At 40.6% G+C, this 25232-nt stretch overlaps 1 protein-coding gene across 5 annotated transcripts in view; it reads right to left on the minus strand.

The window, feature by feature from the left end:
* Positions 1-25232, minus strand: part of cacna1g (calcium channel, voltage-dependent, T type, alpha 1G subunit) — a 303353-nt gene that overhangs the window by 197659 nt on the left and 80462 nt on the right. For all 5 annotated transcript variants that reach the window (XR_004655140.1, XR_004655139.1, XR_004655138.1 and 2 more), the window contains exon 3: positions 13506-13617. Coding sequence is in view for 2 of the 5 variants with exons in the window: in XM_034861286.1 (XP_034717177.1) it covers positions 13506-13617 (112 nt within the window). In the remaining 3 variants the exon portion in view is untranslated. The remainder of the gene's footprint in view (positions 1-13505; positions 13618-25232) is intronic.

The raw sequence follows: 25232 nt of genomic DNA on the forward strand, positions 1-25232 counted from the left end.
AGCCTTCTATATTTATTTCAAACAAACCACTGTTGCTGCTGCCAGAAATGGAAAAGCCTTCACTTCCTGTGCACCAGGCGGACCCTGTAAGGACTTACCAGACTGTTTATAACAAGCAATGGTCAAACCTTCGTACTGCAAATTGTGGGCGCAGGACTTCATACTACTAAGCAACTATTAAGTGACAAACTGGCAAATACGTTTGTTTACATCTAAATACTGCACATTACGAGGCGCCCTCTAGCTCACCCAATAGGAGCGTTCACCCCTTGTAGGCTGAGTCCTACAGCTGGGTTTGAATTCGACCTGCCGCCATTTGCTGGGTGTCATCCCCACAGTCCCCATTGTCACAGTAGACATTGGAATTGTCATAACAGGAAGAACACACATGCAGCCCAATAATAACTTGTGGCTCATTCTATACGAACGTCTCAGTAAGCCATGACAGTGACAATGAGCGAACATGCACACTACCAGGACGCTGAAACTGAAACAGCCAAATGGAATTCCGACAATGGAAATTCTACATGTGATCAGTAAGCTAAAATTTCTATATTAAGCATGTCCTTTATGATGATAGAGTGCATTTATTATATAGTGCATACAAGTGATAGAATAGTTTAGTAAATGTAAACACTACAGCATTGGGTGGCAGCTCACTGTCTGAAAGTACTTCATATCCAGCAGACAAAGAGCAACCTTTGCATTCATTTGGAGTCCTGTTTCTGGCCATCTGATGAACGTAAGGCTAAATCACAGTCTCCTTGAAATGTTGACTTTGTCTCTACCATTAAATGAAACTTTTCTGGGTCTTTTCTCACTAGCTAACTTGTTTGGTAAGCTCAAAGTGGCTAATGGCTAATGCTATTTCCATTGCATAGTAGGACCGTGGTCTACTTAACTCGCTCGTTCTTGGTTTTCCATTGGCAAGAGTTTTGGACCTTTTGTGGATAGTTTTGAAATAACCAAGCTACGGTTTATATGATCATTATTTTTCATTTACCTACCCCAGATTTTACAAAATGGCCGCCCGCAAACCTACGACGTACACACTAAACCAGGGGTTTTCAAAAGAGCCACGAAGAAAAAATAGCTGTATGCAGCTCTAATGATATCAGTGATATTTTGTGTGCATGTATAAACTTTAAAATGCATAATTTCCTTGTCTCAAGTCAACAGAAGTCAGTATTAATGGAGGAGATAGGACCCAGCAAAAAACAAAGGAAATATGATAATGAGTTAACCCTTGTGTTGTCTTCCCGTCAACCATGAAAAAAAATACGTATTCTGCAACATTTGTATCGCTTTTTCCAACATTTTGTCACTTTTTCAATGTTGTGGGTGCTTTTTTTAAATGTTTTTGCCAAACACGTACATCTCGTTGATTAAAAACAACTACAGTTCAAGGATGCAGGTGGAGGACGACTTGCATTTATTTCTCTTTGCAGCGCCGCCCCGCATCAAACTTTACTTTTAGGATTGATTTGAAGATGTTATTGTTTGTTTTTAAAGCCCTCCATGGACTAGCTCCAGTCTACATAACTGAGCTGTTGAATTCACATGCTCCTTCAAGATCTTTAAGGTCTGCAAACCAGTCTCTTCTTGTTGCCCCTAAAACACGGCTGAAGAGTAGAGGGGATCGGGCTTTCTCGGCCGCAGCCCCGAGACTTTGGAATGAGCTGCCTCTACATGTCAAACTGGCCCCCAGCCTTCCGGTTTTTAAATCACATTTTTATTCCCTGGCTTTTAATACAGCATGAGAACTGTATGTTGTATTTGTCTGGTGTTGTATTCTGTCTATTTATTGTTCCATGTCTATGTACAGCACTTGGGTCAACCTGGTTGTTTTTAAATGAGCTCTAGAAATAAAGTTTGATTGAAACACCTCTGTGCATCAAAGGTGCGGCATCATTGTTCCCACTGACAGACCGGCTTCAGACCCGGACGTTGCTTAGTGTCCACTCTGACTGTGAAAAGCTGTGCAGTTTCAGGTTTACGGACGCGCTCTGCTGTCGACTGCTGCGGCAGACGTTTGAGCTCCGTGGGTTTTTGCCTTAGTTACGGTTTTCCACCTCCGATGTAGATCAGCGTACAGCCATTTCCCTAAACTTTGTCTCATTGAAAGACCAAAGACCCAAACAGGGCTCTGTGTCAATCAGAAGGTCTGAGCTCCACCGTATCAGCAGAGCAATCACGTATTGCACAGCAGGCTATGGTGCAGGTAGATTGTTTTCTGAAATATATGGACTTTATTGTTGTAATAGCCTGTTATAACTTCATTTTTTACAAAATATCATGACTACTCCAGACCTCAGAGAACACAGATGGGATGAGATATATTTTGACTGTACACAAAGTTTGGGATGAAATGAGCAGAAATCTTGCTCAAGCATCTGATATGGGGTTCATTAATAAATCAAAATTAATTATGTATGATTGAGGTGAATAACTGTCACATGCACATTTGTGTAGGTTACCTCCCCGACAAAAGATGCAAAAGAGGGATGTGTAAATTATGCCTATAAGCTACATTTGTGCAGATATAATTAGAAAAGCCGATCCAAAGGAGAATAAATAGTTGAAAGCTATACAGAATGACTAAGAGCATCATGTTTTTATATTTGGATTGGAATCTGTTTCCCTTTACATAAAGATGTTTCCTTAATACATTGATTCAGAAAAGCTAGAAATAGGGACATACAAATTCACCATTAGGGGATTTGTGCTGCTGCTACCGGGTCTGGAGCTCCGATCAGATCAGGTCAAGGTCGGCAGCGAAGCTTTCTACCAATGTTTCCACAGATGGCAATCTGTCCACGGCTGCAGGACCTGGGGATGGACTGTTACGTTAAGTGTACACAGTATTTAGAAGCGGGCTGGCTGCTAGTTAGCTAACGCTAGCTTTTATGCTTTATAAATAAGCCGGACAGAGTTGTCCCTCATCTTGCGATGGAAACCCTGTTGTCCCCGGCCGTCCTGTTGGCTCAGAGCTCCACAGACTAAGTCCACAGGCAAAAATTTGTTTTGAACTAAATGTATCGCAGGAAGTGTTGCAAAAGTCGAGGGCTCAGACTCGCCGCTGTGTGTACAAGTGAGGTTGTAATCACTGAGTTGTGGTTTTACTGGAAAAGTGACTAAAGTAAAAAAAACAAAATACGAGTACAGCTTTTTTTTAATAATCTCTCAAATCATATTCTACAAGGGCTCACATCGCATCTACGCGCGCTCACCTTTTGCACCATATTCACCTTTATACCGACAACACTGGCCAGAACCAGGGGCAGCTGTCCACATCTTCTTTTTCACTTAAAAATTTTAGATACAGCACATCTACAATTTTGCATCCATACAAGTTAACTTTTATGCCGATGAAGGAAAAAGAAATAATGGGATGCTCACTTATGTCTTCAACTTTCTGCCACTCTTATCTTCTACCTCACTCTTGTCTCCCTGCATTAACAGCTAGATGGGATTCTTGCTGTGTGTGAGCTATTGGCATACTGTACCTTCTCTTCTTCCTCCTCGTCCTCCCCCGGTATACCACTAACTTCCATCTCTCTCATCTTTATTTTCCTCTTATCTTTTTCTTCTGCTGCCTCCCTATATCTCCCAGGAAGGGCATATCACTCGCCCGTTCCTGTGATTACGTCGGCTGCAGTATTTCACTGTGTGCACGGCTACAGTCTGAGTGTGTGTGGGGTACATTTGCTTTTCTCTGAATCCCCATGTGTATACTGTAAGTGTCATTTTGATGTGCTTACTTGTAATAACTTGTACTTGACTGTATGTTGTGTGTGGATGAGTATGAGTGTGTGTGTGTGACCATGTGCTTTTATGTGTCTGTGTATGTGTGTACACTGAATGAACACACATAAAGCCAGTCTGTTCTCACTCCCAACTCGTCACATACTGACGCTTGGTCAGTGGCCCTCAGCATCAGATACTGACACACAATGCAACTGTATGAGATGTACCGGGCTGAACAGCAGCTTGATCCCGGCGCTATAAGATAACGTAGAAAGATAAGAAATAAGGGTAGCAGAATTTTGAAAGATCAAAATCCACATATGGAGGCAGGCTGGGTTGTTGGATAGGTCAAACAACACAGGACTTTCACACAGAAGAAGAAGGTTTGTGTGCTGTTTGTCCAGTGTGTCACTTACTTGTACATTTTCTAACCACCCATCAACAATCTCATCACACACTCTGCACCCATTTAAATCCAGAGCTCACCTCCCAACGTGTACATTTTCCACCAAAAGTTCCTTCTTGACGCTATTTTGACATTTCACCATACTTGTTTCTCCTATCCAGAAATGTTGTGTGGATTTGCCAGACCTTCCTCTGCAGCACTATTGAGATTGAGGTCTGGCAGTGTGAGACTACCCTAACCCTAACGGAGTGGTTTGATCCTGCACGTTGAAATGTTAAGTCAAGAGGTCCTGACCCAGAGCGTCAAAAAGTGACACCAAGGGATCAAGACAGTATTTGGCAAGGTGGAGTGTTGATCAAGGTCAAGGTCAAGGTCAAGGTTTATTTATATAGCACATTTACACACAGTTGCTACCGCCCCAAAGTGCTGTTCAATTATAGATAACAACATAATAAAAGGGCATAACAAATATCCGGAAAAAAACATCTAAAACTGAATAAACCAAAAACAACAAAAATACAACAACTAAAAAGCTTTGCTCAAGTCAATACAACAACAAAATGTCACAGCTCAGCTTGTGTTAAAAGCCAGTGCAAAAAGATGAGTTTTTAAAAGTGATTTTAAACTCTCAATAGAGGAAGCTGCTCTAATGTTCAGAGGAAGAGAGTTCCAGAGCTTAGGACCTGCCACCGAGAAAGCTCTGTCCCCTCTGGTTTTCAGTCTGGTTCTGGGACAGTCTAGAAGCAATCAGACAACTTCTTTCTCTGTCTCTCTCTCTGAACTGTGTATTCAGGCTTGCGTGTACATCTCAGCCTAAACGGACACAGCCCACACAGCCCTGTGTGTGTGAGTGTGTGTGTGTGTGAACGCCCATGTTACTTCTCACATTGCCTGAGAACAAGTCTAAACACACGTGTCCGCCAGGCGCACAACAGACATCAGCGAGCTTTATTGCGTGTTATCAATGCGTCAAGGGAGTGCCAACATTACACGCCCTCTCATCACCTCCTGAACGGAGCCTTTATGAACCAAGTGCACTTAATCACTGACGCTGAGTGCACTTAAAACCCCCCCTAGTGACTTGACTTGACACGACTCACTCCAAATCCTCGATTGTCAAAGCAGTTATTATGGATACGGTTTTGTGCCCAAGTGTAAAGTGACGCAGCCCTTGACGAACAATCAAGATCTGCAGATCAGAAACATCCCCACACATGATTTAAATATGTCCATGTGTTTTGCACATGAGCTCAGGCTGTTGTGGTTAAATAATCAGCAGCAAGGCAATGCAGGGGGAACATGTTGACAGGAGGTCTGTCTTTCAAGAAGGAGGAAGTCCACAGCATGTATCCATCCAGCTGAAGTGTCCATCAGCAAGTCCCTGACAGCCTACCACCTCACTGTCGGTGCTTCAACTGACCCTGACCTCTGATCTCCATGTAGGCTGTAAGCCGGAATTCATTTCCCTAGCAAAGTACAATGAGAGTATAATGAAAGACTTCTTGGTGGCTATTTAAGTCAATCCTTGATTTTCCAGCATCGATGTCATGGCAGGTCCCTAAAGTGTGCGCTAAGCCGGCTCTCCGCTCCGCTAAAGATACACGCCAGGTCTATTTTCGCAAAAAACCTGCATGAGTCATGATTCACTCGTAGAGTCTTTGAAGTGACTCACGAGTCACAAGTCTCTAGTATCATTAACTCGGATCATAGTCCTGTTACAATTCAATGGAAAATGATAACAGTGCCACACACAAACGTCTGCCAACATTAACTAGTACTAGTTCTAGCTATCTTAGCTGTCACATCCTTTATATTACAATTTCGTCAGCAACAACAACTCTACAAGTCAACTCAAGTGACTGAGCAGAGAGACAGTCCGAGACAGGTTTCCCAACCAGAGAGAGCCGGAAGATCACAAGATCATGCGATTCATTAGAGAACTCACAAATCCTTGATGACTTGTGAGTTGTCAAGGACTCATGAGTTCTCGCGTGAGTAAGTCAATCGTGGGAATCAGCCGGCATTGAGTGGATCTGTACTGCAGCAGACGAGTGAGTGAAGTCTCTCGTTGAGCTCACGGGGAATGAAATCTACAACAAAGTCATTATTTCTCTTCTGAAATAACATACAATGTTCTGCACGTAGCCTAGCTAGACCTATTGTAGGTTTGGTGGGTAAATGTAGTATGTTAAATGCAATTGGTTCAAGCAGAGAGTCCGAAACTTTGCAAGCTAGGCTCGCGGACAACTCACAAGTCCTCGATTGTTCAAGGGACTCATGTGACTCGCACAACCCAGATTAATTTAGGGACTCAGAATAACCCGAATCCTTAAAAGGAATAAAGTTTGCCAGCCCTAGGAAGTTAACAGCGAAAGTATCCAGTCAGTTTACCAAAAGACATCCCCCCAATATTATATATGTCTCCTCTACAACACCATGGACAATGAGAGATTCATCTTGGACGTGGAAAAACATAAAACTACACCACAGATCCTTGAGTTCTTAGGAAATTTTAATGGGCATTTTTCACTATCTAGCTAATAGACTCAAATCTATCAATTAATGGAGAAAATAATCCACAGATGAACCTCAAATAAAATGTATAATCAATTACAGCCTTACATTTATTATTCGTTGACAAAGAAAAAAAAAAATTTGGTAAGCCAGCATGGCTGTAGATGGTTAATTTGTTTAAGAATAGTGTTCTTAGGGTTAAATAATAAAATTAAATAATAACCAAAGCAGCCATCATTATGCAGCGTGTTGTCAAGAGACACAAATACAGATGAACAGATTTATTGATTAGTGAGTCAGTTACAAATGCTTTATAGATTAGTCATAACCCACTCATGAGAAATAGAAATTTGCCACGTTGCAAATCTTTTTGGATGTGTTTTTACTTTCTATTCGGTACTAATGTCTTTAGAAAGGTTAGTAATCCATTTAGATATGCTTAATATGGTGTATATATAAATATTTTAGGGCAAAATCCTGTGCAACTCTTTTCCAGAAGGTTTTTGTTTTGTTTATTTGTTTATTTCAAAGGATCCCCATTAGCTGACGCCGAGACAACAGCTAATCTTCCTGGGGTCCAAACAATACATCCAAAAGACAATAAATACAACCAAAATTACTCACAAATATGTCATATATAAATTCACAAACAAAACTGACAATGCAAAAAGTACTAACACACTAAATATAATAAAGAATAATATAGCACATGATACAACCTCACTCAACCAATCCAGACAATATTATGATATCGAAAACAAATGTAGTCTAAGACTTTTTTAAAACCAGTTTTTCCCTTGTTGTGCGGAATCCCAACTGGAAGATTTTTCCAATATACAATAACCCCTATAAAACCCAGTTCTCTTCATCCAGTCAAATTTAGGTAGTGGTAAAGAAATCTGTAGACTATTCACCCCTCTTGTATAATGTGAATGCATATCTGAGCAATAAGTTATATTATCATAAAGAAATTTAGGAATCCCAGTATTAATAATTCCATGAAAATATACTAACATATTAACAGATAGTCTATGCTTGACCTCCAACCAAGCAAGACGTTCATGCATCCCTGCAACCCTAGTTCTCAAAGAACAACCAAGAACCAGTCTTGCAGCCTTATTTTGTGCAACTTGTAATTTTTTTTAAATGACTGCTTGATGCCTCAGACCATACAACAGAACAATAATCCAAATGACACAAAACCAATGAACAAACAACACGCCTAAACAGCTGTAATTTTAAAAACTGTGCACATTTATGAACAACTGCCACCGCTCTACCCATTTTAGTAACAACATTGTTGTGATTGGTCAATGGTAGACAATGACTCTCAGACCCCAACTACTGACGCCTGAATCCAGAAAGAATCTCTCTCGTGTCTCCTGGTGTCCGTCCCTTCATGCGTCCTTACTTTACTAAAGGGTGTCTTAACACATAGGAAGTAGATTTAAATTTTTATATTCTTCTCGGCAGAAACCAGTGCCTCTGCAAAAACATTTCCCTGCAACCTTTCCGAAAAAAAAATCTCAGCCACTATGTATGCTAATTCTGCCTGTCAGAAATCTGAATGCTATTATCACAGGGGTCAGATGATTTCATCACACACACACACACACACACACACACGGACACAGGCAGGTGGCCGTGCCAATGGAGGCTCTGTGTGCCTCATGGGGACATGGAGGACAATAGAGAAGGCTAACTGTAATCTGCCATTCACTTGAGATACACTCCTCTCAGGTGGAGGGAGATAATATTGTGAGCGAGACTTTTTAGCTCTATTAGACCATTTATAGGAGCCAGGGTAAACGCATGCAGATATAAGATCTGACATCTCTTCAGCCTCACATTTATGCTAGGCTGTTAGCGTCAACCTGTGTGTGTGTGTGTGTGTGTGTGTATTTGTGTTTTTGTGGTCTTGTTTAACTATATTTGTGGGGTGTATTATTATTACTATTACTATATTGGTTGGCAAGGTCCTACCCAACGCTTAGCAAGGCATATTAGACGACCAAAAGGTTTCAATTAACTTTGATAAAGTGAAACCACACAGTGCCTTGGCTAGCAATGCTAAGGGGGGTCGCAGTAGCTCAGTCTGTAGGGAGTTGGGTTGGGAACTGGAGGCTGGTTCAAGTCCCCATGCGGACAAAAGTACGGAGTGTGGCTTGGTAGCTGGAGAGATGGCACTTCAACTCCTGGGCACTGCCAGGTGCTCTTGAGCAAGACACCATACCCCCCCCCCCCCAACCGCTCAGGGCGCTGGTCCAGATGGCAGCCCACGCAATCTGACCCCTCTCCATTTGTGCACGAATAAGTCCTGAGCATGTGTGTGTGTGTGTGTGTGTATTTCAGGGCACTGTGGGATTACTAACAAAGTGTACACTTTGTACACACATTACTAACAGAGTGTAAATTGTAATTTCCCCACTGGGGATCAATAAATAGTATACATTATTAAAAATAAATAAAATTAAGTAACCACGCCCTAAAGCATAGCCTGCATTACTGTCTATTTTTCAAATAAATGAAACCATATATTACATCATGCTGTATTGGAGGACTTGAAACTAGCGATTTAGTCCATCAAGTCCTTATTAAAATATTTTCCTAGGTAATAAATTGAATGAGAAGTAGATATAGACTTCTATACAAGCCAACATCTTTTGCGTCCAGTGGAGTTGCCCCCTGCTCTAAATTAGATAGAATACAGGTTCAAGGCATTTCCGCATTGGCTTCAGGTTTCAGTGCCAGAAGCGCTGTTCATTATCCTTTACAGTCTATGATCTCAGCAAGGAATTCAAAACCATGGCATCTGCCTGCCAACTCCTCTCCCTCCTTCCTTCTTTCTCTTCTCTGTCTTCTCTCTGTGTATCCTTCTCTAACTCAGCGTTCCCATTTTATTGCCAATGATTTAATTTGCTTTCCACGGACATCTTTTTGTACTGTAGCTGTGGGAGGACAATGGAAGGTTAAGTCTGTGTTGTAGCATTCGGAGCGGTATGTGTTCCATTGAAATTTCTCCTTCAGGAAAAAAAGACAATCTTTAACATTGAAGCTGACATTATACATTATAGCCAAAGTTTGACATTTCTTTAAAACAAGTCCAATCGCGTAAATCATCCTTCATCACTTATTTTTTCTCTCTTATACGGAGGGCTTCCTGGTGTCTGTACTTTATCTGCAGTCTGTCGAGGTTTATTTATCATCTGGGATAAAGTGTTAGAAGGGGGATAAACCATGGATAAGCGAAACCTTTTTTGCCTGCTGCAGACAGACAGTAGATAACGTTAGGTGTATGGAGCCGGAAGGATACATTGGGACATTTATGTTGGATGTTAAGTTACAACAAAGTGCGGTCCAGAATGCAAATATATATGTAAATATAGACATAGATCGCCAATACACAGCTTTTTCATCCCCACGTTTTTACAGTTCCCCTTTGGGGAGTTATAAAAGTCTGTACTGACAACAATTGGATTGCAATCCATTCAATAGTCGAGACAACATGCACTCACATCCACAAATGTCAACCTGCTGGTGGCAGAAAACCAGACTGACTGACCACCTGACAGACAACATCTCTAGAGCAACGATTGATTAAATGGATACTTTTCCTATTATCCAACAATGTTGTAATAAAGCTGAAAACAAGGTAATTTCAAGCTATAGTGCGTAGTTTCTGTCGCCCCCATGAGGAATTCAAAGCAATGACAACAACACTGTTGTTGCATCCACTTGACACAAGCCTTTCCTAATCACGCCCCCCCCCCCCCCCCCCCCCCCCCCCCCCCCCCCCTAATCCATGCAATTACTTGCTGTAATTAATTACAGCTCCCTAGGGCCTCCCTAGGGAAGTGTTCCAGGCACGTCCAGCTGGGAGGAGGCCTCAGGGAAGACCCAGGACTAGGTGGAGGGAAATTATCTCCAACCTGGGCTGGGAACGCCTTGGGATCCCCCAGTTGGAGCTGGTTGATGTGGCTTGGGAAAGGGAAGTTTTGGGTCCCCTACTGGAGCTGCTGCCCCAAAGACCCGATCGGATAAGCGGATGAAGATGGATGGATTTGACATTTAACATTTAACATTTGAGGCTGTGAAATCAAACTTAACTCTCATTAAGGAAAGTAAAAGATGAGGAGAGACTGAGGCAACAGCATACCAAGGGTGCAACAGGAGAGAAAAGTGGAAAGCCAGTATATTCCCGACAGTGTGAGACGAATCAAAGACAGGCAGGCGAGAGCATGAAATTGTTTGGTTTATGTGCCTTTACGACCTCTTAACATATCGGTGCGGACAGCGGTGGGCCGATTGAAATGGAGGAAGCGAGGAATTAATGGGAATGCATTTAACCTCCAGGCTGCACAGTCATCTGCGCTCCGGAGAGGAGACCCACGGAATTAAATCACATCTCATTTCCCTGAGCAGAGCGACAGAGGGAGATGATGGGCCCCGACTGCCCAGCAACAGAAGCCTCAAACTCTCTGCTCCTCATGCTTCTTTTCCGATTCCGACAACGAGATCTCGATACCCCTTCCTCAACGATACCTTTTTCTGTACCAATTTTATAAAATCCCTTTTAACAAAAAGAAATTACAACATTACACTCAATCCTGCCTGTCTTTACGACGTAAATCAGATCAGTCATCAGATCTTGGTAGAAGCATGCAGCATGCTTTCATTCTTCTTTCCTTTCCATTATTTCTTCCTTTTTTCCCCTATGCCCTGCTTTTTATTTCCTTTCCTACCAGCTTCTCTTACTTTAATCCTGTCCCTGCTCTTCCGTTTCCTTTCTTTTTTCACTTAAATGTAATGTTTTAGATTTCATAAGAGAAAAACGATGTGTATGCATCCATTTTTAAGAGGAAAGATATGATTGCTTCATTCAGAAAATGCTTTGGATGAGTAAATGTCGTACCCAATTAATGGACTTCCATTACAGAAAGTACATACTTGGACTAGGGCTCTATTTTTTAAATGAGATATCTCATTTTGGCATGAAGCTCCTCGATTTCACTGAGTCAGTGGACGAGAAAATAAGAAGACTTTGTTCTGATTCAATCTATTTGGAACCACTTTGCAAGCACTTTATCCCGTCACTGCAGAAGATGTACGGTGACAGATAAAACGGATCCATTGGACTGTCTCAGTCCGCCTCATTCCCCTCATCCGGTGTAGAACAAAATGGGTTTTCTATCCTCTGTGTTTTACAACAAGAACAACAATGCCTTCTCCATTAGTGTTTGTTAGGTTAAAGGAGGTCCATAAATTAATGGAAACGCCTCCACACAATGTTGTTGTTTGTTTTCCCCTCTGAGATAATGCAAATGGAGGGCGGTGCAAAGGCCAGACATGATGGGAAATATTGTTTCAGCATCAAAAGCACTGGTTTAGAAAATTGGACCCATACCTCTCTGAGTTCTTGCTCTCAATCGTCTGTTTCGACGTGTTGGAATAATCTGCCACGAGGTTTTATCTTGCTGTAATGTCTGATGTGTCCCAGCTGTTGCTCTGCATTTGTTGTCACATCCAGGTGAACGTGACATTTCTAAAGTGTGTCTTCATTCCTCTTCGTGCTCGTCCCACTGCAAGGCCTTTCGGTCGTTTGTACTTGTCTTATTGAATGAAGATCAAGCAAGATAAATGACTGCTGGTGATAAATGTGTAATGAAAACTCTGGCTGTCAAGTTTAAAAGATTTAGGCATTTAACAGGCAGGGAGGACCTCACAAAATGGCATAATTGACTTGCATTATGGGGAATGTATGATCCAGCGATTTTGGATCTTGTTCCCGACACAACAAGTAAGGCTATTGGTTGGCTTTGGCTTAAGAAGTGGTTCTTCTGGGAAAATCAAGTGTTTATCTCACACTACCATAAATTGACTAGCTGATACTAATACTACTGAAATGTTACTATTGTCAATACCCGATGCAATACCACGGTAAAAAACAAAAACACAACAAAAAATCCCATGCATTCCTCTATAATGTGTATTTTAAGATAAGAATGACATGGTAACACTTAGGCAGGCGGCGTGGCAAGGGGTTAGGGACACTTGTTTCAGTACGTTTCACATGCTGTAGGTGTCATGATATTCTGAAAATAATGGACTCTTTTAGGTCGACGCATTCTCATAAACTGATTAGTATGATATCGTACCACAAGTTGGTACTGTTCTTTTCTTTAATGTTTAATTTCTTATGCTGCACTGTAACTTTTATTCTTGTGTTTTATGTGTCTTAATGTTCTTATTTTTAATTCACGTTTTTAATCTGTTTTTATTTTTTAACAGTTTTTTTTTAAACTTATTTTGTGTAAAGCACTTTGAATTGCCCTGTTGCTAAAATGTGCTATACAAGTAAAGCTGCCGTGCCCCCCCCCCCCCCCCCCCCCCCCCCCCCCCCCCCCCCCCCCCCAGCAAAAAAAGAGGCAACCACTGGCCTGTCACGTGCCGACCAGGCACATGTTGTTTTAGAGGCCAAAAAAAACGTAACTTCATGCTAAGATAAAAGTAACGTTTATGCACCAAAACGAGTTAAGATAATACATAAATGTAGGTTGTGGTTAGGATTAAATGAACGGGACACAAACAGGTGTTTCCTGGGTGAAAGTCTTGTGTTTCCCCTTAATTTCTTCCGGGACACAAACTTTGCTCCTCCTCTTAAAAGACCTGTGTTGTAGTACCCATCCCCCCCGACATCATCCCTACACGGACCAGAGCGCTCCTGCAGCAGCAGTCAATGTGGTGCATGCAGCGAGTATTTGTTCTCTTCCTATTCTGCTTAGATATTTCATGTTAAAGAAAATACATTCAATAAATAACAATCCATGAACTGTCTTACCTGCAGGATCTTGCACCTCTCAGAGTCGCAGACGATGTCCTCGCAGGGGTGAAACATGCCCAGAGTCACACAGTTCAGCAGGATCACCAGCATGGACGCTCGCTCGAACCATGTAGAGGACAACAGTTAAGGAATATGACAAAGACAGATGATAACAGTGGGCAAGCGAAAAAGCCAAACATTTCTGTCGGCTCCCTCCAGGGAACTCATCATGCTATCCAAATGACAGAGGGATGCACGTTTACCTCTTTCACTCCAAATGACTATCAACAAAAGGTTTTTGAGAAGAAAAAGGAACAACGGAGGAATTCGGGAGCGGTTGACGCCCACCTGTGGCAGTCCTGTTTCACCCTGTTACCCAAAGATCTGTCGACAAGCCGTGTTGTTGGAAAGTGTTCACATTATTAGCGAGGGCAACAAAATATATAAAAAAAAAGAACAAAGGCAGATTCTGCGAGGCAGACCGAGAGGAGACTTCCAGAGATAATGATTGTGGAGACATCTTGATGCATGGCGCATGAATTGTATTGACCACAGGGTTGAAGTGGGCCTTTATAATGTGGTTAGGTTAAATGACAGCCTAAGGTATGTGACTGTAATCAATGATGGTAACAAACACACACACACACACACACACACAGTCTAGTTAACAGTAAGAATAGTGTGTGTGTGTATGTATGCAAAAAAGAATACTATCATCTGTGAATGTGTGTAGGTCTTCGGTAAATGGTGCACGCAGGCCGCGAGGACAAACGACCTGTCTGTCTTGTATCGCATTTGCCACCACTTGGTCATTCATCCTGCTGACCCATAATGCAGTTTGGTCAGCATGGCCCCACAGCTGACACAAAAAAAGCAAGTGCACGACAAACGACGACAACAGTGAAAGAGGTTTTTAAGTTTTCCACTCTAAGCTGGCCAAAAGCTGCCACCCCGGGCTGTGGTGTTAAAGCAGAATATCAGACAAAAGCTGTGCAAATAGTTATGTAGTAGAGAGCAAAAAACAGAGAATATCAAATATTAGCTCCCTATTTCTACAGTTGTTCAGTCTCTATGGATCTGTGTTAGGTGAATTATCATAACAGGTGGAGATTTTAGATTTTTTGATTCTAAGAGTCAGTTCATGATATGGCACTAAGGAGATTTTATCCCCCAAGGAACATGCATATCCCAACAAAATCTCATAGATATACAGCCCAATGGAACATAAGGACCTGACAGCTTTCAAAGACTAAAGGATACTAACACATGCTTTTTCTCTTTCTTTTCACTGGGCTACACTGATCATCACAGAAGACTTTTACAACTTCCACAGTGTAAAAAAACATCCTACACCCTCCTTCCTGCCAGAAAATGTCAACGTCTCTATCAATATTCCTCCATTCGAAACACCCTGCAATGCCTCTTCCTCTATGGGTTACCCTGGTAACGTTAACACCTTGGATACGTCGCTGCTACTGTGGAAATGTTCCACTACAACGTTACAAAACAAAACATACACCCATTCTATTCTAAATGATGTTTCTTGTAAATAAATGGGATTTGATTAGTTTACTTAATGTATGGTGTCGTTCTAGTAAGGCACAATCTCAACTTCCGGCAAACTGATGAATCAATGTTCACTTCATGTTGTCCTCGGGTCAAATTTGGCCCATTTTCAAAAGGTTTCTATATCAGAAATGATGGCCAATTTTAACCAAATTGTCAAAACTAAAAAATAAAGAAGATAGTTCCCTGTAACGCTCATAACAAATAAAATAAATGATCAGTACACTACTTTCATAACATCTGGTTTAAATCAATTTTTTTGCATTGTAAAAAAAAAAAAAAAAAAGTTAAATAAAAAAAGTTTATTAAGTTTTACTTTAAAAAAAAGTGGGAAAAAATGCCAGAAAAAGCTTTAAAAATGTGGGGGAAAAAACAACCAAATGTCAAAGCGGAAAAAAAAATGATTAAAAAATGACAAATACATCAAGAAAGCGACAAAAGACAACCAAATAGCTTTAATTTTAAATTCATAGCCAGAAAAACTAAAGTTTCATGGTCAATGGGAAGACAACACGATTATTATTTACTATTTACTCATCATTTCCATTCTCATATCTCACTTATTATTATATTATTATATTATTATATTATTGTATTATTCTCATTTCCTATTTCAGAACTGTTCATAATGTTCATATTGTAATAAAATAACATAATACTATTTATCCCAGTACCCTTTGTACTACGCTCCACATTTAAATAATTTTTATTGAACTCTTCATTGCACTCATGCCTCTATATTGTTTCTGTATGGAGTATGTATATATTGTGTATATATTAGTGTGTATATATTGTTTTGGTTGTTTTGTATGTGTAAGCACATTGGGAGCAAAGATGCTCCAAAGAAAAAATCTGCGTATGTGTCCTCAAACCTGGAAAATAAAGCTGATTCTGATTCTGATGACAGGCCACTTTGCAGTGTACTTTTAGGCGATGGAAGTGCAACTTTTACCTGACAGAACATTGCTTTTGGAGGAAACTATATTACTTTAACTATTTATCTATTATCACCATGAAACTTCCCAAGTTAACTACTTGCATCAAGACATGGGTTCCTTATTTCTACAAATGTGTGAATGTGCAAATGTGCTTTTGTGTAATTAAATATGTGCTTATGTGCATGCATATCCAGAGCAGAAATCCAAACATTGGACAAAGCTGTTGGGTCTGCTGCTGGTTGCACCCTGTCTCTGCTCTCCCCCCCTCTGTCTGTCCCAGATTCCGGGAGTGAAGCCTGGTTTGCGGGACTCAGGGTTCCGGCTGCAGCTCATCAGACATAATCCTCTCTGCTTCAAATACCCGGTCAACCTACGACTCCTGGTCAGATCCTAGTTTAGACAACCATGTTAGTCTCGCTGCTGACTCAACCATTGGGTTAGTTTTTGTGACACTTGTATGCTTGAAGTCATTGTTTTTTTTGTCTTCCACAGTTTTGTGAACCTACACTCCTGCCATTCATCACTCCTGCTCTCCATCCTGGATCACTGGAATCCATTGGAATCATTGGACACGGTACCCCACGCGCTCTGCACCCTGGAGTACTACTGGATTTGTTTTGGACTTGGTTTTTCACCACTGCATCGCGGCGTTGGACATTGGAAATAAACCTGTTACGCTATTATTCTGGTGTGCGTATTGTCTGCATTTGGGTTCAACCTGTTTCCACACGTAACAAAAGCCAGGTTAAACATTCTTGTTTTGTTTTATTGAAAGATTACAGCCAACAATTTCTCCAGAGGGAATTGAGGATTCTGCATCACTCTATAAATCAGAAAATACTGTCAACAGATACAGTATTAACAAACGAATCAACCATGTTTTTAGGAGTGAAAGTTATATACTTAGGCTTTTAATACTACATGAATGAACTCAAATACATTCAGAATACAGATAGGCATGAAAGGGAAATGTTTGGTTCTGACGTGGAGGTTTCTGGCTCAGATTGATATATGAGGGATGTATGATATAATTGATACATTATATATTTGGGATGCAGTGAGCTTCCATAACATGACATGTTTTAAATGCAAAATAGCCTAAAATCTCAGAATTTAACAATCCATGAAAAAACGATTCTTTTACCTGCAATGTCTGACCTTAATGAGTGTATTATAATGTCCAATATCCATATTTTTAAAACATTAACATGTAAAAGGCACTCCACCTATTTTACATTTCAGGTCAATAGTATGTCATGGGTTATGAGGAATCATTTGAGTAATCCCAGGTTTTTCTTAACGACTACAAATTTGAGTGTAGAGTTTTAAAGATGTGGCCATTTAGCAGGCATAGTGCCAAAAGACACTATGCAGTTGCTTTATGGGAAGTGTAGGATCCAGGGTTTTGGAAGCTTAACCCATTACTAGCGAGGATATCTTGGCCTCTGCTGCTTTAATTTGACCAATATAGGATCAATCTGTCTGGCATGAGTGCCCAAACTTTATGGAAGTTCTATAGTAAATTCCATTTTAAGTATTGGACAAGCAAACCACTGTCTCTTGCTTAAAAGTCATTTCAGATCCACCCCCGTAACCTCTAAATCTTTACTTTATCCCTTTTTTAAAGAAAGGGCACACTGCTTCCTGCGTTGACTCTGAACATAAATCATGTGCTGCGGAATTATCTGATTTGAAAGTAGTTCCAAAGGATACTGGGCTAGAAAGTGAAAATCTGTGCTATATCGTTCCAATAGAGCAATGTTTGCCAAACTTAGGGGCGGGACCCAAAATGGGTCACAGACCCGTTTTATTGGGTCGCCAATTGGCAGATTAAAATGCACATCAATCTTATGTAAATGAGTGTTCTTTTTTTCTATAATGGGCTGTTCAGCTCACATCTTGTGTTTTTTTTGTCTCTCTCTTCTCTTCTCTTATCCTAGAAAAGGATAAGAAAATGAGTTGAGAAAGGGGTGGGACACAGAAAGGAGAATAGAGACCTTTTCTGTTTTTGTTTACTTTTATGATGGAATAAATATACTTCATATACATTTAAATTGATGGTTTGTTCCGTCTTTTGTCCACAGTTTAAAAGTGTAGATGTTAGAATGATTCATGGTGTATTTTTGTAAATTTGGGTCCCAGGGAGACACCGAATTTCTCTTTTGGGTCTTGAGCTGAAAAAGTTTGGGAACCACTGCAATAGAGCATTGAAAAAAAAATAATTAAATAATAGATGCAGGCTGGAGGGAAGTTGAGTCTGTTACCACAAGGCACCTCAGCAGCATCAGTCGGGTAATGATGGTTACATCTGGAAGGCAGCGCAGGATTATGTCACACACTGGAGGAGGCACAGAAGGCTGTGTGAGTCCAATGGGATGCAATTAAAAAGATCAATCAGTATGGAGAGTTGGATCATTAAACAGGAAACAAAAGCTCAGACAATCAGGCCAGTAGTCGGAGGGTGGTGGCACTGAAAGTTTCAGGGAGAGCAAAACTGTTGTTGACACACACAGCGGTGTCGTCTGCAAAAGTTCACTGGAAAGGGCCGAGAAGTTGGGGCTAATTAAAAATAATGAGCTGCGTGTGTTGTCTTTGTAATCATCGGCCTCAGTCCGAGTTAAACACAATGCATGCCATTGCATTAATTATCGTTTATAATTATGTAATATTATAACAACATACTACATGAGCACCTTTTTTAAATACTGGATGTTTCTTTCGCTTACTACCAGTAACCTGTTGCATCAATAGCCAACCTTCCATCATTTTATGTATGAAAGCACAAAACAAATTACACGAAATACTTGATGAATAAACTTTATAGTCTACGAGTTTGTGTGTGCTATTCATATTTTAGATATAAACATTAGGCTTTATGTACTGCACAAAAGATTGGAAAAATTGGCGAATATCTTGATCTTATGAAGAGGCCTCTGTCCCCTTGTTCAATGAACTTCACATTCTTTCAGTATATGATATAAATATTCATCTGATATGTGCATATGTATATATATTCAAGCCAATTACTCTTCCCTCATCTTTTAGTATCTTCTTTAAATGTCTTCAAGACCAGATGGGTTGAGCATATTCATGTTCCTTTTTTCAAACATGGCCAGTATTCCCTTAGCTATTTCTTTGTATTTTGCTAAATCATGTTCAATAATTTATTGTCCTCGGTTCTCTTTTTCTCCCCCATGAGGTTTGTTGAATGAGCTGGTGGCTTTTCATTATCTGGGCTCAGTTCAAGAATCAAGAATTTCTTATCTGGTAAATTTCTACTTTACATTGATCATTTTAAGGTCAATTTAAATTTTGAGATTGTTAAATATACAAATATATGACACATGATATGTGCGATGTTTACAGTTGTTTTAATTACTCGTTAAAAGCCTTGGAAATTAGCAATAGCTATACACGGTGTGTTGCTGTGCATTGGAGATTTGTTCCACAAATGTCTACTGTATGTCTTAGCATATGTCCCTATTCAAATAAACACAATAAAAATGAATGAAATGATATCCCTCAGCATTGCATACATTGTGACAGAGTGAAAGTGGAATATCCATTTATTAATAACATACCCGGAACACCACACCTAGAACAATGCATTCTTTATCTGTGTGATATCGTACAAAACTAAGCCACTCCCTGGAATTAAAGACTTTGGTTTTATGACCCGGCCATCTACCCTTACCCCCTTCCTACACCTATAGCAGCAGTCAATGTTGTTTAAAAAAAAGTTGAACAATAATCAACTTTTCCGTAACTTTTTAAACGTATGGTTAATGGCAACAGGCTGCCTAGAAACGCATATTGTTTTGATCCACACCTTTTATACGACAATATGTCTTAATCAGTTTACTGCCAACAAACTGGAGGACTCAAACTAAACTGTTAAAAAAATGGATTTATTACAATCTTTTTTGCAGTTTAATAGGTGTAAGAACTGAATTTTACGATCACTCCCTAAAAAAAAAAAATGAACAGGCCATATAATCTGCTGATACCACCAGTGTTACCAATAGAATTGTAAGATTTCATAGTCAAATTGGTCTCTTGGTTATTTACGGTAGCAAAGCAGAACTTTAACTTTGTACCTCAAATGGATTTAAAACCTGTACATACATGCTGGTTGGACCACATAGAATCAAAGATTGTCCTTATTAAGGAAACTTCCACAGACTGCACAGGTGACAGCATGACAACTCTACAGACATAAGACAGCAACAACGTACAAGCAAAACTACAGCACCTAGGAAACAACAGAAACCTCCAGCAAGGCCTCCAAACCATAAGACCAAATAGGTCGTTTCTTCTGACCCACAGGAGCGTTTCATAAATGGATCTAACTGCAGTCCTAAGCAAGACCCGCCCTACGAAGCAGCCCGATTGGTTGAGGTTAGGCATTGACCAGTAGTTTAGGTTAGGAGAGCCGATTGGTCAGGGGACAGGACCTGAACAAATGATCTCACACGAGTATGGATGCCTGGCCTGGCGTGAATGCTACAGAAGGGCGGGTCTCAGAACCTAGAACTGCAGTTGGATCCATATCCCTGAAAAATACACCCAAAAAACTCTTACCAGTCATTGTGGATTTCTAGATGGTTGGTTTTGCACTCAGCATTATGTACAAATTCACCATAGTACAATATCACCAGTGATGTGTCAACATGAAGGATGCTGAGAATCATTAGTGTCTGTTGCTATGCACCGAGTGGGTCCCTGAAGGCGCTACATGGCCTGGTATTAAGCAATCATGATGCAGTCCCAATCAATAGACATAGACAGGTCCGGGGTTGGGGAGTTGGACAAACTGGAAGACGGACAATTGACCGGCACGCTAAAAGATTGGCACGCTGACTAACAAGCCAACAAACATCAAGTGAAATTATGTAACTGAAACAATTAAGAAGTAAAAGCTAAGTTTTGGTTTGATATCAAAGGAACATGTTAAAAAACACGTTGTTGCGGTAAATAGTGGACACCAGCCTGCTTTAAACAAGATTAGGCAAACCAAAGAGGAAAACCTCATCTTTCAATATCAGATATTTTTCTCCAAAAAGTAGACCTTCATCTCTTCGTACAACTGATAAGACAAGGATAGGGTTTTTATATAAAGGCGGATGAAAACCTGGGGCAGACATGCTTTACTGGTCTACTTCACATGAAGTGCATGAAATATATTGTTTCTTGGAGCTCTGGGATAAAAAAATGATTGATTAGCTGGAAAAAAAATCAAGGAAACAACCCAGCAGAGGAGAAGGCATGGGCAGGAGGATGGAGACAAAGCAAAACATTAAATATGAATAATCTGACTAATTCAATCAATAACTCTTCCTCACCAGCCCTCGTTCCTTTCCCCCTGTCTCCCCAGCTGGTGGGCTATAATTAAATAACACAGAGCGAGTGTTCCGCCTTCAGTGTGAACACACACACACACACACACACACACCTTCATGGTGTCAGCATATAAACGAGCAGCGACGCCCTGAGGGATGGATTCAATTAGAAGAAAGGTACACAAGGACATGCTCCGTCAAAACTCTGAAAGCAAGACACACACACACACACACACACAAACACACACACACACACATACACTAAGGCAAACTCACACAACAATGCTTTCATCAGAGAGGCAACATTATCAAACTCATCAACACCTCCAAAAGTATTCTGTGTTCTTTTCTCATGGGTTCTTTCAGCTTCCTCCCTCTCTTTCACACACACACACACACACACACACATACTCACACACACACACCCACATGCACACATACAGTATATTTAAAGTCCCTTTCTTCTTCTCTAATGATGGGGTCCTCCCCCTGCCTCCATGCATTACACTGCTGATTCACACACTGATTCTGTCTACTCATGAACTGACACCAGACAGCAGAACACAAACTACAAAGAAGTGTGTGTGTGTGTGTGTGTGTGTGTGGCAGAAGATATTAGATCAAAGTTTGGTTTCAAGAAAAAAAGTTTCAACTCGCCCCGTTGAGATCTCGCCAGCTCTTATTTCTTTTATGAGGGTAGGGGAATGAATCCTCAGCAGCGAGAGAGGAGGTGCACACAGTCCGAGGGCGATCAATACAGACACGCCTCTCTGAATAGATGTTATTCATCGTCTTTACTATAACCCACACAGGACGTGGTTCTGCATCTCACCACAAACCACACGTCTTTATCCAAATCTATATCTCTCACTGAGGGGCCGTGCATGACGAGATCCAGCTACATCAACAGCTGTTGTTGAAATGCCAACATTGAACCTGGTTTTCTACAAAATGATTACCAGAAACTACGTTTTTATTATGAAATACAAAATTAACTTGAAAACTGTCATTCATGTCATTAATACATAAAAATAGGTGTTACGTCACCTAAATGTATGCCATTTACTCTGCATGCCACCGTATGGCATGGCTCTACTCAACTTGCCTCACTCTTTTTTTGGTTCTGGATTGCACCGTCACTTGAAACTGCAAATTTTTACACACTCACTACAGATTTATAAAATAGTATCCAGCAAAACTACACTGTACACTACGCCATAACTTTTACGAAGTACAGACATTGTTGACAATCAAAGTATTTAGCGAGTGTCACGTTGAAGATAATGTCACAGAATCATCCCTTTCCTAAACAAAAATAATAATAGGTTACATAATGTAAAAAGCCAGATTTCTTTTAAATAAAGCAGGTTTGAGGTGCTATATAGCCAAAAGAAAAAACACATTACGGAGAGAATAACACGGAACGGAACTGAAACGTGCGAGTCTTTTCATTACTACTTGCCACCGTAATCGTTCTGTGATCACAAAACAGGCTTCCCATTGAAATACATTATTTCAAAATACGTAATCAACACACAAAAATAATGACATTGACGTTACCTGTACACAAATCAATAGATTAAATAACTTGTCCATTTCACAAAATGCCACGAGACTGGACTGAACATAAAGTGCTCCTACAGTGCCGTTACAGTCATTGCCCGGCTGCAAAGACGGGGCAGAGATTTTGAGAGTGCAAATGTGGAAGACCCATAAATGCTGACCAATCAGAACAGACTGGGCCTATTCAGGAGGGGATCTTAAAGTGACAGGCGCTAAAACGGAGCGTTTCAGACAGACGGGGAATGCATGTATATTCAGGAAGACAGTATAAGGAAAATAAGGTGTTTTTTCAACATCAAAGCATGTGAACATGTTCTAGTAGAAACCCAAAATACAATTATGAACCTGGAAATAAGTAGAATATGGGACCTTTAAAATGCATTATCAGGTCCACAAACCTTTGAAATGAAATGAGCTAAAGGACCATCAATGGTTCATAATGTCCACCGGTATTGCAGGGCCAAATTGATATAATGTCATAAAAGGAAGAGGTTCATTGCTTTTACTTGCAAATTTTCCATGAGGTAGACCTAATAATACTTTATTATTATAATTATTATTATTATGATTGTCACTATGATAATTCTGGATTTTCACCTAGTGTTTCCATGTTCCCATCTTAACAGTTGGTAGCTTCAATTCGCAAAAAAAGCATTTGCTTAGTCTGTAGAGTATGCAGAGACAGCTTGATGCAACCTGGTGAAAGTCTTCCCTATTCCCCTATTATGCTTATGAAAGGAATTTAGATCAAAGCACAGAACATTGTTACATAGGATGTGCCAAGGCACATCCTGATTAAAAAGTATATTCAAACTTGACAAAGACAGAGTCCTACACCAAGGTGTCTAGACATGGGAAGCAGCTGGGGGTGGGACAGGTGCAGTGAGACTGTGTCCCCTCCTTAAGAGCTGATGGTGAGACTAACTGTCAAAGCTAGCTGGACGCATGAAGAACAGGACACATGGAAGCAGAGACAGAGGTATGATAAGGAAAGACATATGAGAAGTGTTGGGTTTTGGTGCTTTTGATCGATTGTTTACTGGCAAGTTGATGAGCGAAGGAATGAGAAGTAGAGGAAGATGGAGGGGAGGGCCCAAGAAGAGATGATAACGACACTCTCATACGTGCCACTGAACTACGTCACGTGCCTATACTTCCAACTTCCATACTACTTCCATATTTCCAACTGTGATCATTACATTATGTCTTTTAGAGCTGAGGACTGAAAACGCCCCTATGGGTTGTATTAGAAGATTGGATCAAAAAACCTATATTGCCATGAGGTTTGGAGGACTTCTTGGACTGTGATCTTTGACATGTGGGTAAACACAACGTTGTGCTCTGACATCACTATGGTTTGGATTTAGTTATGTGAAGGCACAAAAGCAACTGGGTTAGGTCAGGTAAAAGAATCCAATGTTGACCGTTGCAAGAAAATGTCAAGCTAGCAATCCATGTTAAACTCCAACCACCACGACTTCTTCCCTCTGCAAACTTTGAGGTTCTGAAACAACACAATTTCACCTTATGTTCTTCCTTTCTCCGGACGAACAACAGTTTACTTTGTTCTTTCTACAACAGCTAGAGAGCTTTGTCGGTTAAAGCCAAGCATATGTTGTTTAGGGCATTTCCTGAACGACTGATGTTGGTTTTGTTTGACCTGCCCTTGAAGTCTGCAAGTCTGCGGACATTTCGAATCAGCCAGAAGTTAGTTTGACAGAGCATCAGCATGTCCGACGACAGGAAATCATTGGGGAGACAACTGTAAAATGGCTGACTGCTGACAGTAAAATAACTCTTCCCTTTCTTAGCTGTGCTTCTCTTAAGTAGCCTCACTATTTTACAAACCACTCTGTCTTTTACCATTCCTGACAACCGTCCTTCTTTCTGTCTCCGTGTCCTCAGGAGTGCAATGCCTTCTCTTCCACAAAGCCAAGAAAGCAACGCAACTATATGTGAAGGTTTGCAAAACAGGAAGGAGGGTAGCCCTGGGTGTAAAGTGAGTTTCATCTCCCAAGTTAGAGACAGCCGCCGCTGCTGCCTAACCTTTACTGCTCATCTCCCATCAATCCCTCCTTTCTCCAAACCTTTTTCTCTCTCTGACAACTTTCTTTTCCCTCTCCTTTCATTTTTTTTGGCGTCTGTACCTTCTTACCCCAGCTATTTTCGGGGAGCGGATTGACAAAAATGTACCTTTTTTTCAGGAGGAAGAATGCTGAACATGCCAGACTGAAATAAAAAAAAAAGGAGAGAACTGAAAGAGGAAGGATGTTCATAAAATATTGAGGGCGACTGCTGCAGCCCTTTGTAAAGCGCAATCCGTCACTGTCATTGTGCTT

The sequence above is a fragment of the Etheostoma cragini genome, chromosome 21, assembly GCF_013103735.1.
Source record: "Etheostoma cragini isolate CJK2018 chromosome 21, CSU_Ecrag_1.0, whole genome shotgun sequence".
Classification (NCBI taxonomy): Eukaryota; Metazoa; Chordata; class Actinopteri; order Perciformes; family Percidae; genus Etheostoma; species Etheostoma cragini.